The sequence below is a fragment of the Delphinapterus leucas genome, chromosome 7, assembly GCF_059928025.1.
Source record: "Delphinapterus leucas isolate spDelLeu-1000000601 "Yukka" chromosome 7, BTC_Dleu_Yukka2, whole genome shotgun sequence".
Lineage (NCBI taxonomy): Eukaryota > Metazoa > Chordata > Mammalia > Artiodactyla > Monodontidae > Delphinapterus > Delphinapterus leucas.
In genome coordinates this window covers 4,640,892-4,666,071 of record NC_143135.1, presented here as the reverse complement: position 1 = coordinate 4,666,071, position 25,180 = coordinate 4,640,892, and the positions used below count along the sequence as shown (strand labels likewise).

At 47.7% G+C, this 25,180-nt stretch overlaps 1 protein-coding gene across 1 annotated transcript in view; it reads right to left on the bottom strand.

Annotated features, from left to right (window-relative positions):
- The window catches only part of CPT1A (carnitine palmitoyltransferase 1A), a 64,081-nt gene that overhangs the window by 5,459 nt on the left and 33,442 nt on the right, over positions 1-25,180 (bottom strand). Inside the window, exons 11-16 of the mRNA XM_022591161.3 lie at positions 23,744-23,932; positions 22,717-22,822; positions 17,532-17,648; positions 15,041-15,205; positions 1,873-2,007; positions 189-341 (exon numbers count right to left, since the gene is read on the bottom strand). Of these exons, the coding sequence (XP_022446869.1) occupies positions 189-341; positions 1,873-2,007; positions 15,041-15,205; positions 17,532-17,648; positions 22,717-22,822; positions 23,744-23,932 (865 nt within the window). The remainder of the gene's footprint in view (positions 1-188; positions 342-1,872; positions 2,008-15,040; positions 15,206-17,531; positions 17,649-22,716; positions 22,823-23,743; positions 23,933-25,180) is intronic.

The following is a 25,180-nucleotide window of genomic DNA, read 5'->3' as shown; positions in this document are numbered from 1 at the left end:
AATTATTTTAGTACAAACCATGGCATTCCAGGGGTTGAAGAAATGCGGCTCCAATTTTCCATGGTGAGGACAGTTGAGCCCCAAGACCCACCTGTGAGGCCAGTTCCGACTGGCAAAGCTGTACTACTGATCTACTAAGTTTTGGTTTAGCCAAGGAAGCTGAGTGGGCTGCCCCAGACGCGGCTCACCTCCTTCAGGAAAGGGGAGTCCACAGCGAGGTACTTGGACACCACGTAGAGGCAGAAGAGATGGCGGTCGATCCCGGAGCCGGTCATCGCCAGGCGGCACAGGTGCTGATGCTTCTTGGACGCAATCTTGAATAACTTGAGCCTCTGTTCAACCTAAAATAACAAAAGACGGGGACTTTCAAGTCGTGCATCATGGGCTAAGCTCCAGGATGAGGTTCACGGCCCTTCTCTCCAGCGGTCCGACAGGGTGCTGAGAAAGCAGGTCACTGGTGGCGGTGCGGGTGTGTGTGTGGGGGTGTCTCTGGGTGGTTGCCAAGGCGACCTGACCAGAAACCCCACTGGCCGACTGCCGCTTCCGCAGATACGCTGCGAACGGGGCGGCGTGGAGGCTGCAGGGGGACAAGTTGTTGGAGAGGCAGTTTCGGGGTCCTGTGTGCAGCCCACTGGGCATCATTCCACCTTTTATACAAATGAGACCACCAAGCAGGTAGGAAAGCTCCAGCCTCCAAGTCTCATCAGGTGGAAATGACGGTCTGTCCCTCTCAGCAGGCTGCGATGTTCCTGCGGGTCATAAATAACCCTCCAAAGTGGTCTGGAAGCTCTACTAAAACAGCGCTTCTGGGGCCTTCAGGTTGGACCCGAAAAGCCTGCTTCAGCTCGTCTGGGCCCTGTTCAGTCAATCACAGGACGAGGTGACACAGCACCCTTCCGTGGGATGTGGAGGCCCATCCGGGCTTTGGCCCACCCGCTCCAGAACCGGTCCTCAAGACTGATTCTGAAGGCAGCTAATGACAGATCAGAGCAATCCGTCACAAGACCTGCTGAGCTCTTCCCACAGAATCGAAAGCCTTTCCAGAACGGAGGCTCCTCCAGAGCACAGCAAGAGCCCTGGGCCATGTCTCCTTGGGGGTCAGCAGGCACCTGCCCTCCGGGTCAGGCAGAACTGGCTGTGGATGGGCCTCAGCCCCTAACTAGGTGTGCGGCCCAGCAGTTTGCCGAATTCATCTAAGTCTCTGTTCTTTTACCTACAAAAATGAACTGATGACACTTCATGGGCCACCGCTAGGATTGTCAAAGGCAACGTACAGAAAACCTGGAGCCGCAAGCCTGCTCAAGGAGCTTCAGCATGGGCAGCGGGCTTCAGGAACCCCGAGCAGAAGGCTCCTGTGATAGTCACTGTTTTCCCACCCAGACACCGACTACTTGCACTGTCTTGCAGCATCTCCCTGCCACTCCTTTATTCACTGGCTGTGTACTGCTCTGATTTGAAGACTCTTAGGAAGTATAATCTGATTTATAGGAGTTACAGAAGGACAGAGGACTGATGCAAACATGAACCTTTGTGTCTGTCCTGATGGTTTCCTTTTTTCTTTTTTTTTCTTTTCTTTTCTTTTATTTTTTGCCACTCCACGAGGCATGCAGGATCTTAGCTCCCCGACCATGGGTTGAACCCGCACCCCCTGCAATGGAAGCGCAGAGTCCTAACCACTGGACCACCAGGGAAGACCCCGACAGTCACCTTTTAATATTTTCTGTCCCTTCGAGAGGGGTGAAGGAAAGGAGATGCTGGGTACAGACCTGCTGGAGAAAGTATGCACGGGATTTAATCAGGGAAGGCTGCGTGTCAACCTCAGGGGCTGTTCTGTGAAAAGCACCGTCCCGCTCCCGGCCGGGCAGCACCTACCGTCTGCGTGGGGTCCACCATGGCCAGCACAAAGTTGCACGACTCAGTGGTGCAGGAACGCACGGTCTCCGTCCTGCCCTCTCGGAAGAGCCGGGTCATGGAGGCCTCGTAGGTGAGGGAAAATTTGCCCATGTCCTGGGAAAGGAAAAATATTTTAACACAAGGCAGGGCATGTTGACAAACTAAAGCATAAGAGGGCATCGCTTAAGGTCAGCTGGGAAAAGCACACTTCACCGTCAGCTGCAGTTTATAGTCATCGTCAGTTTTTACTCGGGCTTATGCAGCAGGCAGGTGGAAACGTCATTAGCTTTGCAAAGGAAGGGGGCGGTCCAGGTTTCTGTTTCCAAATGCAGCTGGTGCCATGACCCGATTTCCCGAGTTTCACACACCTGCCCGAGAGCAGACGTGACTACGGAGGGATACAGGACAGGATCAGGAGATCGGCATGCAAGAGTAGGAAATTATTTAACTTCAGGAGAGGGGACCGGTTGGGAACGTCCTCCTCCAGGGAGCGGGAAGTGGGTGGGTGGCCGGCGCCTGCAGCGCACAGCCCCCCGCCCCCCCCCCACCCCGGTAGACAGGAGGGAGAGAAAGCAGGAGGGAACAGCTGTGTGGGAGCTGGCAGAGGCGGTGGGAGGCAGACGGGAGGTCTCTTTAGAATGTTCACGTTTTCTCGGTGAAATAAGTTCATCTACTCAGAGTGAGGATGGGGAGACGGCACTGGAGTCAGAAAGCGGGTGTGAAACAGGCTCTAAGGGCACAGAGAGTGGTGGTCTGGGGCTATCAGAGTCAGGGCTCATGAATTAAGGAAGATGAGCCAGCGATTTGGGGTTTTTCTCCGGCTGTGCAGGACCAAAGCAGGCAGACACCTGGACCGCGCTGGGGATGGGTCTGCTGTGCTTGGGGCCCCAGGGCCGAGGTCGGGGTGATGGTGACAGGCTGTGGAATCCAAGTCCAGAGAGAAAAAGAGGGAGGCAAGATGGGCAGAGGGAAGGGCAGGGTGGAGGCCCTGATGGGGTCCAGGAACACTGGTGTCAGGGAGCAGAGGGGAGACGGGATGACGGGAAGGTCTAGAGGTGCCTGGGGCTGGGACCCTGCAGGTGATGTGCGGATGGCACAGCAGGTGATGCATGAGAGCTGGGTCAGGTCCATGGGAGCTCGGGGCAGCCCAGCACCCGTGCCACGGGAGGAAACCATCTGCAAACCACCTGCTCGAAGACAACCAAGTTCCCCCACATGGACGGGAAAAGTGCTGAGCGGCAGTTTGTAGACCCAGATGATTCCTGACCAGACGACACCCCTCTGGGCATTTGGGTCCTGGTGGCCCCAGGGTGACAGGGGACACCCTGCAATAGGCCGATGCTGTTAAGTAAATTCAGGAGCGGGCAAGGCTGAACCTCCGGTGTGTGAGCCAGACCCGTGAGTAGCCTTGCAGGGCTCTTCCCCCCACCCCCAAGGCTGGTAGGGTTGACTTAACATTGGCTGTTCCCGCCATCCTGCACATACAGGGATGAAACCAGCCGGCCATGGGGTCTGAGTGCCATCCCAGCCTCTGGTGGCCCCCAGCGCCCAGCACAAAGACCCACCAGCTCACAACACTCGTCCTTTAATACCCTGGTTATTAGATTTCCCTTGGATGGGGTCCGAGAGGTTCTAACTCCTCATTCTGGCCTACGGTCAGCAGGGGGTCCCAGGTCATTTACCAAATATGCCTTTGGGAGAACTCCCTACAGGAGGGGAGCTTACTATGGGGGTGCTTTCCAAGGGGCTCATCATGAAACACTGGGGGGAGCACGGAGGGAAGGAGGGGACAAGGAAGAAGTATAAATGTAGTATTTTAGTCATTTAATACAGGTTAACCTGGGATAGATGATGCAATGATTTATTTGAAGTCAGCTTTCCAACATCAAACTTCAACTGTATAAGTGGTCAGCGCAATCATGCATTATATCCACAATTTTAAAATATGGCCATCTTGGGCTTCCCTGGTGGCGCAGTGGTTGAGAGTCCGCCTGCCGATGCAGGGGACACGGGTTCGTGCCCCGGTCCGGAAAGATCTCACATGCCGCGGAGCGGCTGGGCCCGTGAGCCGTGGCCGCTGAACCTGCGCGTCCGGAGCCTGTGCTCCCCAACAGGAGAGGTCACAACAGTGAGAGGCCCGCGTACCGCCAAAACAAAAAACAAATAATCCTTAACTTTGAAAGAGTAACTTGATTTAAGAGTCACTGTAATACATGCTTATGCAAAAAATGAAAACATAGAAAAATATAAGAAAATGAAGATCAATCTTCAGAGCGCTGCCTGCCAGTATTTTCCCCTCTCAACTTTCCAGACCTTGCACAGAATAAAGTGAGAGTCAGGAAGCGTTTTCTGTAAAATGCAGGTGGTGAATATCATCGTCCTGGTGGGCCAGGCGGTATCTGCTGCAACGTTTCAGCTCTGCCGCCGCGGCCCACAGACAACCGCGGACAACGCGCCAAAAAGTGGGTATGACCACGTGCCAACAAACTTGATCTCTGCTCTCTGACATTTCATTTGATTTTCACCTATCACAAAACAGTCTTAATTTTTTTCAACTATTAAAACTGTAAGACCAGGGACTTCCCTGGTGGCGCAGTGGTTAAGAATCCCGCCTGCCAATGCAGGGGACACGGGTTCGAGCCCTGGTCCGGGAAGATCCCACATGCTACGGAGCAACTAAGCCTGTGCGCCATAACTACTGAAGCCCACGCGCCTAGAGCCCACGAGCCACAACTACTGAGCCCGCGTGCCACAACTACTGAGCCCACGTGCCACAACTACTGAAGCCTGCACGCCTAGAGCCCGTGCTCCGCAACAAGAGAAGCCACCGCAACGAGAAGCCCACGCACCGCAACGAAGAGTAGCCCCCACTCACCCCAACTAGAGAAAGCCTGCGCACAGCAACGAAGACCCAACGCAGCCAAAAAAACAACAAAGAAAGTAAGACCATTCTCCACTCAAGGGCCATGTGAACTAGCTGAAGGGCTCCCGTGGCCTGTGGGCCAGAGTTTGCAGATCACTTGTAAACAATGAATAACATCTTGTTTTATGACTAAGTTTTTTCCCAGAATACACCATAGAAATCACTTAATAGTTACATAATACTCCATGTACAAAAATGCCACAGTCTAACAAATTTCACTTTGAGAACCTTTTAGATTGCTTCAAATTTTTACAGAGGGGCAAGCTTAAACTCATCTTCGTCAACCTGTCCTTTCACTGAATACAATTCTCAGAGTAGAATTTGCTGGGTAAACAGGTGTGCCTTCCCAGTGATTCTTCAGGCTGTGTGCGCCCCACAGATGACCATTCCCAACTGCTGAGTTCGAACACCCCTTTCTCAGGCCACCCTTCCAAACACAGAATGTAGAAAAGCTCTTTGCAAACTGCACAGGCAAAAACTCAGTCTTATTTAAGCTGCACTTATTAGATTCCTGGTAAGATTAAACTCTTGCTGTACATTCACTGACTGTTTGTTGGTATTTTTCTTCTCTTGTGAACCACCAATTTCTGCTCTGACTCCATGCTTTTCTATTGGGTGGTTTATTTTCCCGAAATGGAACCATCTAGCCAGTTTTTCCAACTCCACTGATGACTCAAGTCATTCCTTCCCATCAATGTTAAATGAATCGCTACATGATTTCACAGAACTATTCTGGCACCAAAACGACACCGTATTAAATCACTATAAGCTTCTGATTTCTATATTTTTGGCTTTGAAAGAACAAGTCACCACCTCAGCCTGCCCCGTGTCCACCTGACCGCTTTTCCTTTTCAGAATATTACTGGTTATATAAACTTTAGCCCTCCAGATGAACTTGAAGGTAAAGCCGTCAAGCTCCTTTCCTACAATCATCTCCGGACCTCTTACTATGTTCACATTGCACGCGTGAACCGGGAACATCCATCTCCACGGTGACGAGTCTTTCTATCCAAAACCACAGCCTTCTCTCCCTTTCCGAGAGTCCATCCCTTCTCGACAGCTCTGGGCCTTCCTTCCCAAAGGGCCCGTCTGCTTTATAAACAGACGCCTGGGCAGTGCACTGGTTAGGACTCCACGCTTTCACTGCCTAGGGCCCGGGTTCGATCCCTGGTCGGGGAACTCAGATCCCACAAGCCGCGTGGCACGGCACGCCTGCCTGCATGAAGGAACAAAGAAAGAAAGAAACACCTGGGGTCCCAGATTTTTGTTTCCAGTTTGCATCACATTTTCCTACTATGTTTCCTGCTTGGCTCTTGTGGCTCTACGAGGAAGATGCTCATCTTTGCATAATTCTGCACCGGCCCTCCTTCCCGAACACGCTTCTTAACCGTAAAAGCTTTTCCGCCCGCTCCACCTTCTGAGCAGATGAGCGAATATTCCTCCTGCCCCATGAGCCTGTCAGCTGCATTCGCTGGACTTCACAGAAAGCTGTCTAGGAACAGCCTCCTGGGGCCTCCTCATCCTTCTTGTTTTAATGGGGTCGCCTCCACACTTTACCTTTGAGGAATACGCTGGTGGCTGATACAGGATGGGATTTACTGTGTTAAGGAAACAGCCCTCATACTAAGGGTTATCGAGACAGGATGCCACATTTTGAATGCCTTGTTAGCATCTGCCACAATGACTGGCTTCTCCTCTGATCTAGTAATACTTCACCTACTGTCGGATTTACTAATACCAAACCGTCCTCCTGCCGCTGGGATCAACTATTGCTGGTGATTATATCTTCCCTGTACTGGTAGATGCTATTCGCTCTTCTTTTACTCAGGTTTTTTGCATCTGCACTTGTGAGCAAAATTGACCTGTGGCTTCCTTTATTCATGCAACCATCAGCTGAAAAGCTGTATCACAGCGGCTGAGGACATGGGTTCTAGAACTAGCTTGCTTGGATCCAAGCTCAGCTTTGCCACAAACGAGCTATAGATTGCAGGCAGGATACCCCACCTCTTCGAGTATAAAGTGGAGATGAAAAAGTACCCTCCTCGGAGTTGCTATGAGGGTTAACCGGCTGCTGCCAGCACTCAGCCCGGCACTGGGCAGGCTCTGTGCAGGTCACTATCATGACCGGAGTGAGGCTAGTCCTGGGAGGCCATCAGGCAGCTTCCTTCCTTCCTGAAGCCTCTGGAGCTGCCCACTCTTCAAAGCCGCGAAGCTGCTGCCAGCCGGTTCACACTGGCGGGCGGGCAGCTCTCCAACTACCTGTCTGTCATCCACGCACACCGACCTTCTCAGACTGTCTACCTTGTCTGGGGCCCACTTTACTCATTTGTGTTCCTGCAGAAAATCCTCATTTCATCGAGATTTTCAAATGTGTTGCTATGGAACCTGGGATCCTCTTATTAAAATTGTCTCTGTATCTGAAGTGTCACCACCTCCTCAGCTCCTAACGCTGCAGACTTACGTGCCATTTGCTTATCAATTTTTAAAAATCAAGATAATTAAATCTAAGATCCAGGACCTCAATCCCGTTATATCTTTTATTCACTTGATCTGTCAGACAAAGCTCAAGTCCCCTACAATGACTGTGCTTCTCTCCAACCGCTTGGGGTGCATTCATTTCAGGGAATGTGTTACTTGGGAAAAGAAAGCATCATCATGATCACGACCATCTTTTTTTTTTTTTAATTTTTCTTTTTATACAGTAGGTTCTTACTAGTTATCCATTTTATACATATTAGTGTATATATGTCAATCCCAATCTCCCAATTCACCACCACCACACCCGCCGCTTTCCCACCTTGGTGTCCATACGTTTGTTCTCTACATCTGTGTCTCTATTTCTGCCCTGCAAACCAGTTCATCTGTACCATTTTTCTAGGTTCAACATATGTGCATTAATATATATTTGTTTTTCTCTTTCTAACTTACTTCACTCTGTATGACAGTCTCTAGATCCACCCAGGCCCCTACAAATGACCCAATTTCGTTCCTTTTTCTGGCTGAGTAATATTCCATTGTATATATGTACCACTTCTTTATCCATTCATCTGTTGATGGGCATTTAGGTTGCTTCCATGTCCTGGCTATTGTAAATAGTGCTGCAATGAACACCGGGGTGCATGTTTCTTTTTTTTTCTTTTTTTTTTTTTTGTGGTACGCGGGCCTCTCACTGTTGTGGCCTCTCCTGTTGCGGAGCACAGGCTCCGGATGCGCAGGCCCAGCGGCCGTGGCTCATGTGTCCAGCCGCTCCGCGGCATGTGGGATCTTCCCGGACCGGGGCACGAACCCGTGTCCCCTATATCGGCAGGTGGACTCTCAACCACTGCGCCACCAGGGAAGCCCGCATGTGTCTTTTTGAATGGTTTTCTCTGGGTATATGCCCAGTAATGTGACTGCTGGATCATACGGTAATTCTACTTTTAGTTTTTTAAGGAACCTCCATACTGTTCTCCACAGTGGCTGTATCAATTTACATTCCCACCAACAGTGCAAGAGGGTTCCCTTTTCTCCACACCCTCTCCAGCATTTGTTGTTTGTAGATTTTCTGATGATGCCCATTCTAACTGGTGTGAGGTGATACCTCATGGTAGTTTTGATTTGCATTTCTCTAATGATTAGTGATGTTGAGCAGTTTTCATGTACCTCTTGGCCACCTGTATGTCTTCTTTAGAGAAATGTCTATTTAGGTCTTCTGCCCTTTTTTGGATTGGGTTGTTTTTTTTTTAATATTGAGCTGCATGAGCTGTTTATATATTTTGCAGATTAATCCTCTGTCCGTTGATTTGTTTGCAAATATTTTCCCCCATTCTGAGGGTTGTCTTTTTGTCTTGTTTGTAGTTTCCTTTGCTGTGCAAAAACTTTTAGGTTTCATTAGGTCCCATTTGTTTAGTTTTGTTTTTATTTCCATTACTCTAAGAGGTGGATCAAAAAAGATCTTGCTGTGATTTATGTCAAAGAGTGTTCTTCCTATGTTTTCCTCTAAGAGTTTTATAGTGTCCGGTCTTACATTTAGGTCTCTAATCCATTTTGGGTTTATTTTTGTGTATGGTGTTAGGGAGTGTTCTAATTTCATTCTTTTACATGCAGCTGTCCAGTTTTCCCAGCACCACTTACTGAAAAGACTGTCTTCTCTCCATTGCATATCCTTGCCTCCTTTGTCATAGATTAGTTGATCATAGGTGTGTGGGTTTATCTTTGGGTTTTCTATCCTGTTCCATTGATCTATATTCCTGTTTTTGTGCCAGTATCATATCGTCTTGATTACTGTAGCTTTGTAGTATAGTCTGAAGTCAGGGAGCCTGATTCCTCCAACTCCATTTTTTTCCCTCAAGACCGCTTTGGCTATTCAGGATCTTTTGTGTCTCCATAAAAATTTTAAGATTCTTTGTTCTAGTTCTGTAAAAAATGCCATTGGTAATTTGATAGGGGTTGCATTGAATCTGTAGATTGCTTTGGGTAGTATAGTCATTTTCACAATAATCGTTCTTCCAATCCAAGAACATGGTATATCCCTCCATCTGTTGGTGTCATCTTTAATTTCTTTCATCAGTGTCTTATAGTTTTCTGCATACAGGTCTTTTGTCTCCCTAAGCAGGTTTATTCCTAGGTATTTTATTCTTTTTGTTGCAATGGTAAATGGAGTGTTTCCTTAATTTCTCTTTCAGAGTTTTCATCATTAGCGTATAGGAATACAAGAGATTTCTGTGCATTAATTTTGTATCCTGCAACTTTGCCAAATTCATTGATTAGCTCTAGTAGTTTTCTGGTGGCATCTTTAGGATTCTCTAGGTATAGTATCATGTCATCTGCAAACAGTGACAGTTTTACTTCTTCTTTTCCAATTTGTATTCCTTTTATTTCTTTTTCTTCTCTGATTGCCGTGGCTAGGACTTCCAAAACTATGTTGAATAATAGTGGTGAGAGTGGACATCCTTGTCTTGTTCCTGATCTTAGAGGAAATGCTTTCAATTTTTCACCATTGAGAACGATGTTTGCTGTGGGTTTGTCATATATAGCCTTTATTATGTTGAGGTAGGTTCCCTCTTTGCCCACTTTCTGGAGAGATTTTATTGTAAGTGGGTGTTGAATTTTGTCAAAAGCTTTTTCTGCATCTATTGAGATGATCATATGGTTTTTCTCCTTCAGTTTGTTAATATGGTGTATCACATTGATTGATTTACATATATTGAAGAATCCTTGCTTCCCTGGGATAAATCCCAGTTGATCATGGTGTATGATCCTTTTAACGTGTTGGTGGATTCTACTTGCTAGTATTTTGTTGAGGATTTTTGCATCTATATTCATCAGTAATATTGGTCTGTAATTTTCTTCTTTTGTAGTATCTTTGTCTGGTTTTGGTATCAGGGTGATGGTGCCCTCATAGAATGAGTTTGGGAGTGTTCCTTCTTCTGCAATTTTTTGGAAGAGTTTGAGAAGGATGGATGTTAGCTCTTCTCTAAATGTTTGATAGAACTCACCTGTGAAGCCATCTGGTCCTGGACTTTTGTTTGCTGGAAGATTTTTTTTTTAACATCTTTATTGGAGTATAATTGCTTTACAATGGTGTGTTAGTTTCTGCTTTATAACAAAGTGAATCAGTTATACATATACATATATCCCCATATCTCTTCCCTCTTGCATCTCCCTCCCTCCCACCCTCCCTAACCCACCCCTCTAGGTGGTCACAGAGCACTGAGCTGATCTCCCTGTGCTATGCGGCTGCTTCCCACTAGCTATCTATTTTACATTTGGTAGTGTATGTATGTCCATGCCACTCTCTCACTTTGTCCCAGCTTACCCTTCCTCCTCCCCATATCCTCAAGTCCATTCTCTAGTAGGTCTGTCTTTATTCCCGTCTTGCCCCTAGCTTCTTCATGACCTTTTTTTTTTAGATTCTATATATACGTATTAGCATACGGTATTTGTTTTACTCTTTCTGACTTACTTCACTCTGTATGACAGACTCTAGGTCCATCCACCTCACTACAAATAACTCAATTTCGTTTCTTTTTATGGCTGAGTAATATTCTATTGTATATATGTGCCACATCTTCTTTATCCATTCATCTGTTGATGGACACTTAGGTTGCTTCCATGTCCTGGCTATTGTAAACAGAGCTGCAATAAACATTGTGGTACATGACTTTTTGAATTATGGTTTGTTGGAAGATTTTTAATCACAGTTTCAACTTCATTACTTGTGATTGGTCCGTTCATATTTTCTATTTCTTCCTGGTTCAGCCTTGGAAGGTTATACCTTTCTAAGAATTTGTCCATTTCTTCCAGGTTGTCCATTTTATTGGCATAGAGTTGCTTGTAGTAGTCTCTTAGGATGCTTTGTATTTCTGTGGTGTCTGTTGTAACTTCTCCTTTTTCATTTCTAATTTTAAATGATTTGAGTCCTCTCCCTCTTTTTCTTGATGAGTCTGGCTAATGGCTTATCAATTTTGTTTATCTTCTCAAAGAACCAGCTTTTAGGTTTATTGATCTTTGCTATTGTTTTCTTTGTTTCTATTTCATTTATTTCTGCTCTGATCTTTATGATTTCTTTCCTTCTACTAACTTTGGGTTTTGTTTGTTCTTCTTTCTCTAGTTCTTTTAGGTGTAAGGTTAGATTGTTTATTTGAGGTGTTTGTTGTTTCCTGAGGTAGGATTGTGTTGCTATAAACTTCCCTCTTAGAACTGCTTTTACTGCATCCCATAGGCTTTGGATCATCGTGTTTTCATTGTCATTTGTCTCTAGGTATTTTTTGATTTCCTCTTGATTTCTCCAGTGATATTTTAGTACGGCAGTGTTTATCTTCAATGTGTTTTGTGTATTTTTACTTTTTTTCCGTGTAATTGATTTCTAATCTCATAGTGTTGTGGTCAGAAAAGATGCTTGATATGATTTCAATTTTCTTAAATTTACTGACGTTTGATTTGTGACACAAGATGTGATCTATCCTGGGGAATGTTCTCTGCACACTTGAGAAGAAAGTGTAATCTGATGTTTTTGGATGGAATGTCCTATAAATATCAATTAAATCTATCTGGTCTATTGTGTCATTTAAAGCTTGTGTTTCGGGGCTTCCCAGGTGGTGCAGTGGTTGAGAGTCCGCCTGCCGATGCAGGGGGGACACAGGTTCGTGCCACGGTCCAGGAAGATCCCACATGCTGTGGAGCCGCTAGGCCCATGAGCCATGGCCGCTGAGCCTGCGTGTCCGGAGCCTCTGCTCCGCAACAGGAGAGGCCACAACAGTGAGAGGCCTGCGTACAGCAAAAAAAAAAAAAAAAAAACAACTGTGTTTCCTTGTTAATTTTGTTTGGATGATCTGTTCATTGGTGTAAGTGAGGTGTTAAAGTCCCCCACTATTATTGTGTTACTGTCGATTTCCTCTTTTAGAGCTGTTAACAGTTGCCTTATGTATTGAGGTGCTCCTATGTTGGGTGCATATATATTTACAATTGTTATATCTTCTTGGATTGATCCTTTGATCATTATGTAGTGTCCTTCCTTGTCTCTTGTAACATTATTTTAAAGTCTGTTTTATCTGATATAAGTATTGCTACTCCAGCTTTCTTTTGATTTCCATTTTCATGGAATATCTTTTCCCATCCCCTCACTTTCAGTCTGTATGTGTCCCTAGGTCTGAAGTGGATCTTCTTGTAGACAGCATATATATGGGTCTTGTTTTTGTATCCATTCAGCGAGCCTGTGTCTTTTGGTTGGAGCATTTAATCCATTCACATTTAAGGTAATTATCGATATGTATGTTCCTATTAACATTTTCTTAATTGTTCTGGGTTTGTTTTTGTAGATTCTTTTCTTCTCTTGTGTTTCCCACTTAGAGAAGTTCCTTTAGCATTTGTTGTAGAGCTGGTTTGGTGGTGCTGAATCTCTTAGCTTTTGCTTGTCTGTAAAGCTTTTGATTTCTTCATCGAATCTGAATAAGAGCCTTGCTGGGTAGAGTAATCTTGGTTGTAGGTTCTTCCCTTTCATCACTTTCAATATGTCTTGCCACTCCCTTCTGACTTGTAGTTTCTGCTGAGAAATCAGCTGTTAACCTTATGGGAGTTCCCTTGTATGTTATTTGTCATTTTTCCCTTGCTGCTTTCAATAATTTTTCTTTGTCTTTAATTTTTGCCAGTTTGATTACTATGTGTCTTGGCATGTTTCTCCTTGGGTTTATCCTGTATGGGACTCTCTGCGCTTCCTGGACTTGGGTGGCTATTTCCTTTCCCACGTTAGGGAAGTTTTCGACTATAATCTCTTCTCGGGTCCTTTCTCTCTCTCTTTTCCTTCTGGGACCCCTATGATGTGAATGTTGTGGCGCTTAATGTTGTCCCAGAGGTCTCTTAGGCTGTCTTCATGTCTTTTCATTTTTTTTCTTTATTCTGTTCTGCAGCAGTGAATTCCACCATTCTGTCTTTCAGGTCACTTATCCGTTCTTCTGCCTCAGTTATTCTGCTATTGAATCCTTCTAGTGTAGTTTTCATTTCAGTTATTGTATTGTTTGTCTCTGTTGTTTGTTCGTTAATTCTTCTAGGTCTTTGTTAAACATTTCTTGCATCTTCTCCATCTTTGCCTCCATTCTTTTTCCGAGGTCCTGGATCATCTTCGCTATCATTATTCTGAATTCTTTTTCTGGAAGGTTGCCTATCTCCACTTCATTTAGTTGTTTTTCTGGGGTGTTATCTTGTTCCTTCATCTGGTACATAGTCCTCTGCCTTTTCATCTTGTCTATCTTTCTGTGAATGTGGTTTTTGTTCCACAGGCTGCAGGATTGTAGTTCTTCTTGCTTCTGCTGTCTGCCCTCTGGTGGATTAGGCTATCTAAGAGGCTTGTGCAAGTTTCCCTGATGGGAGGGACTCGATCATGACCATCTTTATTAAGAAATGTGTTACAGTTAATTTTAGGTACAATTGTGGCCCATCAGTTGCCATTTACCTGATACGAACATTGCCTCTTGTGCTCTTCTGCATCTGTTTATCTTCCTGACCTGAGTTATAGAGGAATCGAACCTACAAGCCACCCCCTGGATCCACCCGACTCCAGTGTCACCTTGGCAGGTCACCTCACCTCTCTGAACCTCTGTTTTCTCACCTGTAAAATGGGCGAACAATAGCTCCTCCCTAGTGAGGGGACTGTGAGAGCACTGAGACCAGTGCCTGGCACAAAGCAAAACTCACAAGGGCAGAACCGGTATCCAGGGATGCTGCACTGCATCTGTGCACAGCACTCAAGTTTTAAAACAAAAGTTCTCTGTTAAAAACAGGGCACATCTTGGGACTTCCCTGGCGGTCCAGTGGTTAGGACTTTGCCTTGCAATGCAGGGTGTACAGGTTCGTTCCCTGGTCAGGGAGCTAAGATCCCACATGCCTCGTGGCCAAAAAACCAATACATAAAACAAAAGCAGTATATTGTAACAAATTCAATAAGGACTTTAAAAATGTTCCCCATCAAAAAAAAATTCTTAAAAAAAAAACAAAATGGGTTCGATCCCTGGTCAGGGAACTAAGATCCTGCATGCTGCTTGGCACGGCCAAAGAAAAAACAAAAATGAAAACAAAAAACATTAAAAACAAACAAACAACAACAACAACAACAAAAAAAGGGCATATCTTGAGCCAATGCCACAAGGATTTCCACCAGCCCTGGACACTAGGGGTGCCCTCTCAGGGTGGAATGCTCCCTCCAACAGAAAAAAATCCCACTAAGGTCCTCCTGGGGCCTGGGCTATGTCTCTGATGGGGCCATCACGTGCAAGCCAGAATATGCCCAGGGGCCCAGAGAGGCAGTGGAAACACCACGAGCTTCTGATCCTACAGGGACCCCATCTATCCCAGAGCACCTCCCAGGGCCTGGCATATCCACTTTTATGAAAGAGGATGTCAAAGGTCAGAGACACCCAGTCATTTGCCCTAAGTAGTTGTGCTTTACCAAACCCTAGGACTGAGAGCTTAAAGGTTTATTTCCCACTTTGTGGAGCAATGAGATCTCACTTGGCTACCATCCCCCACATTCTCCCTCTACTCCTGCGCAATACAGGAAACCACTGCTGCTCCAGGCGCTTCTGCTGGACACTTGTCCCATCTGTCTGTGGGAGGAGCCCCCCACACCACGACAGGCACGACCTGCTCCCATGATGGGTCCTCCCTACCCGCTGGGCAAACGGCCTTGGACCTGCATTTAGGGACCTCAGAAGCCCTCAGGATGAAAACCCTAGCTTGGGGTCTCCTCACCTTGTAATGAGCCAGCTGGAGGGACAGCTGCACGAAGGCGTCCGGGCTGGTTCTGCATTTCTTGATCAGCCCTTTACCGAAAGCACTGAACAGAAAAGAACAGAAATCCACGTCGCTGGCCAGGAGGTTCGCGCTGCTCAGGGAAGTCTCTATGACTTCCTGACACTTGGGAAAAAAGGAGAAAAGCTTTCACTTAATGGGAGGGAAAATACTGACACATATTCTGAAGAAAAAAGCAAGCTGGCATTCAGCACAGGTAACAGACTTGCTGCTTGGAAATACACACATCACTTTTTCTTCTCGGTTTTCCCCAACCTTTCTAACCTAACAGCTGCAATGAGTTAGCAACGTGGCAACCCCCCTGCCCTTGAAGAGCAGTGGGGTGGCCCAAGCAGGAGGAACTCCTGGTTCCCAGTGGGACCCCAAAGGGCATTTCAAAGTGTCACAGGTTCTGTTTTGTGAGATCCACTCTTGTTATATGCTGGCCATTGAGGAGCTAGTTTTAAAAGGGAAATGGACTGGGACTTCCCTGGTGGTCCAGTGGTTAAGACTCCGCACTTTCACTGCAGGCGGCATGGGTTCGATCCCTGGCTGGGGAACTAAGATCCTGCACGCCTCAACAAAGATCCCATGTGCCGCAACTAAGACCCAAATAAATAAATATATATTTATAATATATTTATATATATATTTATATATAATATATAATATATATATAATATATTTATAATTTATTTATTTGGCGCAGCCAAATAAATAAATATATATAAAAAAAAGATCCTGCACGCCATGTGGTGTGGCCAAAAAATTAGAAAAATAAAGTAAAAAGGAAAGGGACTGTGGTCGAGTCGTACAATGGGAACGAGCCCTCAACCGTGAAGTCACATGGAGGACTCTTAAATGACTACCACTAAGTGAAAGAAGCCGATCTGAAATGGCTACACACTGTACGATCCCAGTTACGAAATTCGGGGAAAGGCAAAGTGATGGAGACAGTGAAAAGGCCACTGGTTGCCGGGAGTGAGGCAGGAGAGAGGGATGAATAGACAGAGGAAAGGATCTTTAGGGCAGTGACACTGCTCTGTATGATACTATGATGTCATTACACCTTTGTCCATACCACAGATGCACAACACCAAGAGTGAACCCTGGGGAGCTTCCTGGTGGCCTAGTGGCTAGGATTCTGGGCTCTCACTGCCAGGGCCCGGGTTCAATCCCTGTTCGAGGAACTGAGATCCTGCAAGCCACACGGCACGGACAGAGGGAAAAAAACTAGTGAGCGTTGATGTGAACTACTGACTCTAGTGATGCTGACTTGTCAGTGCAGCTTCTTCGACTGTAACAGACGCACCAAGTGGCAGGGGACGTTGGTAGCAGGGGAGGTTGTGATGTGTGAGGGCAGAGAGAGCGTGGGGACTCTCTGAACCTTCCACTCAACTTTGCTGTGAACCTGAAACTGCTTTAAATAATAAAGTCCATCAAAAAAATTTCTTTTAATAAACGGTAAGTGACTTGGTTAGCTAAAAGGACCCTCAACCACACACTTCAGCAGAGGTTACATCTCTCTGAGGAACACACATCAGCCCCAGGGAGGCCGGCTGGACAAAAAAAGTGCAGATGGGCAAGACTGCAGGACTGGATGCAATATTTTCCACATCAAAATGGCTTCTTGGGGGCTTCCCTGGTGGCGCAGTGGTTGAGAGTCCGCCTGCCGATGCAGGGGATGCGGGTTCGTGCCCCGGTCTGGGAAGATCCCACATGCCGCGGAGCGGCTGGGCCCGTGAGCCATGGCCACTGAGCCTGCGCCTCCGGAGCCTGTGCTCCGCAACGGGAGAGGCCACGGCAGTGAGAGGCCCGCGTACCACAAAAAAAAAGACTTCTTGGGGCTTCCCTGGCGGTCTAGTGGTTAAGATTCCGTGCTCCCACTGCAGGGGGCGCGGGTTCAATCCCTGGTTGGGGAATCAAGATCCCGCATGCTGCACGGCACGGCCACAAAAAGGAAAAAAAAGAAAAACGCTTCACAGGCCCCAGGAATTCCTGCTTGGCTTGGTTGTAAGCTAGGATTTGGTATTTCCAACCCTTAAATTCCTTCTGGAAACGGTTTCCACTGAGCGAACGGCATTGGAGAACACTTAGAGGGACAAAAATGACAAATTAGTGATTTAGAGTATTCCAACTCCAAAGCAAGTGATTTTGGTTTTCACTTTTTCATTGTGATGTCTAGCTAAGTTTGAGCTGGAATTTTCACTGACAATCTCAGCCAAATGCTTTAAATGAAAGAAGAAACATTTACTGGGGCTTCCCAGGCAACTGGAGCTGTAGCAACTCCGAGGTCCCGGTAAGAAACCCCCAGGCAGACAGATTTCCGTCTCGGGGGTCTTCAACTGACCTCGTGAACACTTAGGAAGGACAGCTGGAAAAGTCGACTGTTAGAGTTTAAACTCATTTCCCACCCAAGGTAATTAACAAGTGCCTGATCACTGGGACTTACTTCCTGTGGGATGTCCCACTGTAGCCGGGTGGGGTATGGGATGTTTGAGTTGGTGTCCCCTTTACAGTGTCCATCCTCTGCATAACCCAGCTGGAAGCTGTCCGTGGCCAGTACGTACTGTCGAAAATAAAAAGATACATCTGTGAAGTCAGAGACCATCACAGCTAATAGCGTTACATAAAAGTTATCTGACCTACCAAAGTAGACAAACCCTCGTTATTCCTAGAGATAACATCAAGACTTAACCATAGGGCTTCCCTGGTGGCGCAGTGGTTAAGAATCTGCCTGCCAATGCAGGGGACACGGGTTCGAGCCCTGGTCCGGGAAGATCCCACATGCCGTGGAGCAACTAAGCCCGTGCACCACAACTACTGAGTCTGAGCTCTAAAGCCCACGCGCCACAACTACTGAGCCCACGTGCCACAACCACTGAAGCCCACATGCCTAGAGCCCGTGCTCCGCAACAAGAGAAGCCACCGCAATGAGAAGCCTGCGCACCGCAATGAAGAGTAGCCCCCACTCTCGCCACAGCTACAGAAAAGCTCGCGCGCAGCAACGAAGACCCAATGCCAGCCAAAAATATATAAATAAATAAATTTATTTAAATAAAAAAAGACTTAACCGTAACTACTTGCTTACAGCCTGCTGTGCATCTGACATCCTCTGCACAGCCACCTAATGAGATATTCTTACCTCCATTTCAGGGGCAAGAAAAATGGACCTGGAGAGGTTCAACAGCGTTTGGACAGGTAAAGAGCACAGCCAGGATGTGAGCAGAGCGTCTGACCCACAGAAAGCAGCTCAGAGCCTGCTTCGAGGTCCCAGGCTGTGCGCTAGTGCCCTCTGGGTGCTACCCCACTGAATATTTACACTGGCCTGTAAAGTACTATCATTCCCGCTTGAATAAATGAAAAAGCAGCCTCAGAGAGGTGCAGAGTCTGTTCCAGTTCACACTCCTCAGGGGGCCAGGATGTGGGCCCAGATGTGGATGCTTCCCGTTCACTGGCAGGTAAACCTAAGTCAGCTTATTCAACGGTATCTACAGAGCACCTACTATGGGTCAGCAATGCTTCTGAGCACCAGTGATAGGACAGTGAACAAAACAGACAAGAATGTCTGCCTTTCTACAAAAGGTTAAAGGTGGCCATGACCTAGCAATTCGGCTCCTAGGTATGTACTCAAAAGAAATGAAAATAGGGAATTCCCTGGCAGTCCAGTGGTTAGGACTCTGCGCTCTCACTGCTGAGGGCCTGGGTTCAATCCCTGGCCAGGGAACTAAGATCCCACAAGCCACGCAGTGCGGCAAAAAAAAAAAAAGAAAAGAAAAAGAAAACATATGTTCACATAAAACTTGTATGCTAATGTTCACAGAAGCATTATTTATAGTAGTCAAAAAGGGCTTCCCTGGTGGCACAGTGGCTGAGAGTCCGCCTGCCTATGCAGGTGACACGGGTTCGTGCCCCGGTCCGTGAAGATCCCACGTGCCGCGGAGCGGCTGGGCCCGTGAGCCATGGCCGCTGAGCCTGCGCGTCCAGAGCCTCTGCTCCGCGACGGGAGAGGCCACAACAGTGAGAGGACTGCGTACCGCAAAAAAAAAAGTAAAACGAATCCAGATGTCCACTGAGTGTTGAATAAACAAAATGTGGTCTAATCATACAAAGGAATACTATTCAGCCATAAAAAGGAATGAAATAGCGTTCACAGTACAATGCAGATGAACCTTGAAAACATGAGCCAGACACACAAGGCCGCGTACTGTGTGATCCCGTTTCTATGAAATGGCCAGAATAGTCAAACTGACAGAGACAGAGAGGAGCTTAGTGGTTACCCAGGGCTGCAGCAAGAGGGGGCTGAGGGTGGGGAGTTTCCTTAGGGGGGGTGATAAAAATGTCCTGGAATTAGATAGTGGTGATGGATAGACAACCACCTTGTAATGTACAAAAACCACTGAACTGTATGCTTTAAGAAGGTGAATTTCATGGTATGTGAATTACATCCAATAAAACAGTAACAAAAGTATTTTAAAAAAAGGAATCTCTGCACTCGGGGAGCTTACATTCCAGTGGGGGAAGCAAAACAAACAAACAAAAAACAACTCAAGGGACTTTCCTGGTGGTCCAGTGGGTGCTCCCAATGCAGGGGGCCCCAGTTTGATCCCTGGTGGGGGAACTAGATCCTGCATGCATGCCGCAACTAAGAAGTCCACATGCTGCAACGAAGCTCCCGCGTGCTGCAACTAAGACCCGGCGCAGCCAAAATAATAAAATTTAAAATATTTTTTAAAATTTTAAAAAAACAGCCCAAGGTCAGATGGTGATACTGTCAAATGGTGAGGGGGGCAGGGGAGTTCCAGGATGGGGGAGCGTGGAGCCGGGCCCCGTGCATGTGCGGTCGGCATCCTGCAGGGCTGGGCAGGTGAGGGAGCCCAGCCTATCTGTGTCTGCACTGTGTCAGAGCCCCTCAAGAGTCCAACACAATTAAACATCAGGAACACACCGACAGCCAACAGGATTCAGCTTGGACCAGATTTGTTTTTAGCTGGCATGGGTGGCGTCCTCGTACCAGTCCCTTAACGGGCTCTGGCGTGGGCCTCCACGACAAGACAGTGGGTCAGTTCCCATCCGTGCAGGGAGCAACTGGGCTCCTGTCTGACCCCTGGAGTCACAGGCCATTCTGTCTACTGGGCAGTTAACAGTTAAACACCACCACTTCCAACTGGTCACCCTGGTCTGAGACTAAATCCCTTTACCTTATCGTATCCAGAGTACTGAAAAAATAAGCCTGGCCTTGTCAGCATCCAGTAGATTTCTCGGTTTGGTAAATGTACCCTACGTAGTCCAGACTGCCTAGGATTCAGAGCCTTTTCCCGTTTACCAAAGAACAGCTCTTATGCACTTATTACTGGGAGAGTCCTTGGAACAGGGTGTAACGGACCTAGGTCATTATCCCGTGCAAACAGACTTAAAAGGTCTTGTTGTGGTGCCCAGTGGTGCCGAAGGGGGTCTGATCTTTGCTTGATTTGCAGCTGAAAGGGTCTCTAAGCCTTTGTCGGCAGAAGCAAAGACCAGGGTGGTGATGAGCCTTATGGATACCTGGTTGTTCTTATCACGGATAAATGTCTTAGGACCACGCTGCTGTTTTCTTAGACTGGAGCATTTTTTTCCCCTTTTTAAAGGTTTGCCCACATAGAAAACCTCCCCTGGTTGAAGGAACGGCAGGTTAGGTTTGGCTGAGACCCTAACCACAGGGAAGACAGTCAGGTAAAGTGGAAAAGACCCAGCAGGAGCTCCCCTGTGGATGTCATCACAAGTGCACTACACGATCTGATTTCAGGGACAAGACCCGGGCTCTACGCCCTGGGCAGGACAGTGAGGTGATCGGCCTGCGGTCACGGTCACGGGCGTGTGTCTCCCACATGGGCAGTGACAGTGAGTCACTGTGTTCCACTCCATTTATTAGGGCAGCAGCAACATAAAGACTGCAGAAATACTGTGTTCACTGTGACTCTCAAAGGGGCTTATCTCTTCAACAAAGTCACCTCAAGTCTGGTCAAATGGGATGATACACAATTTGAGTCGAGTCCACTGTTTTTTTTTTGTTGTTGTTGTTGTTGTATTTTTTTATTTTTAAAGACACGCAATTTATTTTAATGTTTATTTAGGTTGCGTGGGTCTTAGTTGTGGCATGCGGGATCTTTAGTTGCGGCAAGCGGGATCTAGTTCCCAGACCAGGGATCGAATCTGGGCCCCCTGCATTGGGAGTGTGGAGTCTTAGCCACTGGACCACCAGGGAAGTCCCTTGTTTTTTTTTTTTTTAATTGAAGTATAGTTGATTCCCAATATTATGTCAGTTTCAGGTGTACAGCAAAATTATTCCATCTTGTGTATATATTTTCAGATTATAGGTTATTTCAAGATATTGAATATAGTTCTCTGTGTTATACAGTAAATCCTTGTTGTTTATCTATTGGATTGGCCAAAAAGTTTGTTCGGGTTCCCTGACCAGGAACTGAACCCGGGCCCTCAGCAGTGAGAGCGCAGAGTCCTAACCACTGGACCGCCAGGGAATTCTCTGTTTCTGTTTTGTATATAGATTCATGTGTATTATTTTTTAGATTCCACATATAAATGATATCGTATAGTACTTGTCTTTCTCTGTCAAGTCCACTGTTGGCAGGCCTGGAATTTAGCAATTTCCTTACAAAAGAACCTGACAGGCAAATTCAGAAAACAAAACCTTCACTCAGCTTTTCATGCCAAACATGACACAGGTCAAACAGCTCAGAGACAAATGAATTTTAAAACAGTTTAAAAGTGGCAGGGCCAATATGCACTGTATTTTATTTTATTTTTTTTTTTTTTTGCGGTACACAGGCCTCTCACTGCTGTGGCCTCTCCCGTTGCGGAGCACAGGCTCCGGACGCGCAGGCTCAGTGGCCATGGCTCACGGGCCCAGCCGCCCCGCGGCATGCGGGATCCTCCCAGACCGGGGCACGAACCCGTGTCCCCTGCATCGGCAGGCGGACTCCCAACCACTGCGCCACCAGGGAAGCCCCGCACTGTATTTTAAAATGTTAGGTGGGGGACTTCCCTGGCGGTCCAGTGGTTAAGACTCCACGCTTCCACTGCAGGGGGCACGGATTCGATCCCTGGTCAGGGAACTAAGATGCCACATGCCGCACGGCACAGCCAAAAGAATAAAAATAAAATATTAGGTGGAGGGAGAGGATGACAGGGATTTGGTGGGTTTTCTTAGAACTTGGTAATTCTAAGAATTAAGTGAAGTGGTAAAAGGCACGCTGCATTTTTATAAACCAAGATTTTTAATATCCTTGCCTTTATTTGGCCTAACGCTTGGCAGATAGGAAAATCTAGAAAACACAGCAAAGAAGGGGTGGTTTATTTCAAAATAACTGAGCTTCAGTTCCACCCTGATGTCACTGTGTTGGAGCCGAGGCCATCTCACTATTTTAGCTCCATCACATTAAATGTTTCCATTTAAGGAACCTCAGCCGTAGGGAACGAAGACAGAAATGGCTTCCGTTACTGATTTAACTTTACATTCGGTGCCGACACCTGCTGAAAACACTTATTGTAACCAGACAGATACTATGAAGTTAAATTCAGTTAAATTCACAAATTCCAACAGCAATTTCCACGCTCAGGTTACACCTGCAGACACTCACCTCCCAAAGGTGACCAATGATGGGGGCGTCGGCCCAGGAGTGCTCCGCGTTTATGCCCATCTTGCCGTTTTTGAAGATGACAAATGTGATCGATTTATCAAACCACCTACACGAAACAAAAATGTTTATGTGACTTACATGTTTACAAAGACAAAAATAAACCCAAACGATGTATTTGTTTTCCTCTGGATGGGCTCGCTGACTTGGCACCCGCAGGGGTGAACGGGTCTCCGCAGGTGACAATAAAAGCACATAAGACCCTAAGTCGTTCATTTCTCCCCTGCTCCCGACGCAGAGATATGCATTCAGGTACTGGACAGCAGGAGAACAGGGCGTATCATTGTAACAAAAAAGGATGCACAAGGCAACTGCGGAGAAGTAGGAGGCTGCAAAGTCGTCCCTCGGTATCTGCCGGGGGGTTGGTCATAGGAGCTGCTGCCGGTACCAAAAACCTGAGGATGCTCCAGCCCCACACAGTTGGCCCTCCGTATCCGCAGGCTCCACAACCGAGGCTCTTAAACAACGGTCCACGGTCTGTAGTTAGCTGAATCTGTGGATACGGAAGACCAACTGTGCCTGCCGCACCCCTCCCCCACCCCAGCCAATCCTCACCCCCAACCTGATGGGCAGGCAGGACCTCACTTTACAGACAAGGCAAAGGAGCCTCCAGGAGGTGGAAGAGCCTCACCACAATCACACGTTCGGTGAGCAAAGCCAGAGCCGACATCCAGGTCAGGCCCCGGGTACCACCTTCCCCCACCTGGTTCCAGGTGACCCACAGCCACTCCTCACGAGCAACTCCAAGTGGAGGTGTCGTGCACAGGGAGGGGAAGGACCTCAAAGCTGCTGCTTAAGCTGTGTGTGTGTAACAGTTTTGGTGGAAAGAAGAGAGTTACCAGTCATATTTTCACGCTAGCCTTATTCCTTAAGAGCGTAGATACATACTTGCGGCTGGGTGTCAGCCACATGTAACATTTCTTCCAAGTCCACAGGCAAACCATTGTGTTTCAGAAGGTAAGCATGATACCTGTCGAAACACCTGCCGTGCAGCAGAGACTTGGCGTAGCTATCCATCGACGTAACCGGGTCTTCCTCCCTATACCCTTGTTCTGTTTCGTCCAATGTCACGAAGAACGCGGCTTTTTCCACTGCATCCAGAGACTGCTTGTTCTTCCCATGTCCAAAATAGGCCTGGCGACACCTGGCCCAGGGGACTCTGTAGTGAGGATTAAATACAATTAAACCTGCAGCAGGGACTTCCCTGGTGGCGCAGTGGTTAAGAATCCGCCTGCCAATGCAGGGGACACGGGTTTGAGCCCTGGTCTGGGAAGGTCCCCCATGCCGCGGAGCAACTAAGCCCGTGCGCCACAACAACTGAGCCTGCGCTCTAGGGCCCATGTGCCACAACTACTGAGCCCATGAGCCGCAACTACTGAAGCCCGCGTGCCACAACTACAGAAGCCCGCGCGCCTAGAGCCCGCGCACCGCAACGAAGAGCAGCCCCCGCTTGCCGCAACTAGAGAAAGTCCTTGCGCAGCAACGAAGACCAATCGCAGCCAAAAATGAAATAAATGAAAAAGAAACATATAAAAAAACCTGCAGCAGTTTGGTGACATCTCTTTATGTGGGATGTTTGAAACGACAACGGTTTTCAGTTTCCCGTGTTGTAGGGGTTTAAGGAAAACTACACGTTTGCGACTTTCTGCATCTGCAGGCCCCCACCTGCCTGCCGGCTGGGCTGCTTCGTTTGCGGGCAGGGGCCTTGCCTTCTCCTTGTATCTGCTCCAGAGCAGTCGTAGGCATGGAACCTTGTCCGTAAATGCCGAGTGAAGGACAAGAATCCAGACGGGCCCCAAGCTCTGCCGTCCAGGGCAGCGGACCCACAGGCAGGCAGGGCCCCCCTCACATCCTTCCCAGCCCCGCGCCCAGCCCCCCTCCACGGAACCACCCCACGGAAGCCACAGCGAGTGCCAAGAGCACTTCCCTGGTGCTGGGACGAGCTCACGGGCCCTGACACCACTGTCCCGTTTTTCAGATGAAGAAACTGAGGCACAGAGAAGAAGTCACAGCTCCTTCGTGGCAGGTTGGGTTCCTACCCAGGCCAGCCTGCCCCACGTGCACGCGTCCATGCTACAAACACCCCACGACACCCCCGTGATAAGGGGCGCCCCGGGAGCGGAATTCAGGGATCCTTTTCCGTCCCGCCCTACGTGGGGTACACAGTGCTAACGGGACACCCGCTTCTTGAGAGCCACCCCAGCCGTGGCTTCCCCGGATGGCTCCTGGGCTCCCCCACTCAGGCCCCCGCCCACCCTTCCACGTCAGGGCCACTTGGCCTCTGTCTCCCACCCTCTTCTCCCCGCGCACCGAGTGCTCAGCTGAGGCCGCCCATGGGGCCAAAACGCCCATAAACACAACGGGTCCCATCACAGGCTCAGCCTCAACCACTCTCCCCAGTGCTTGG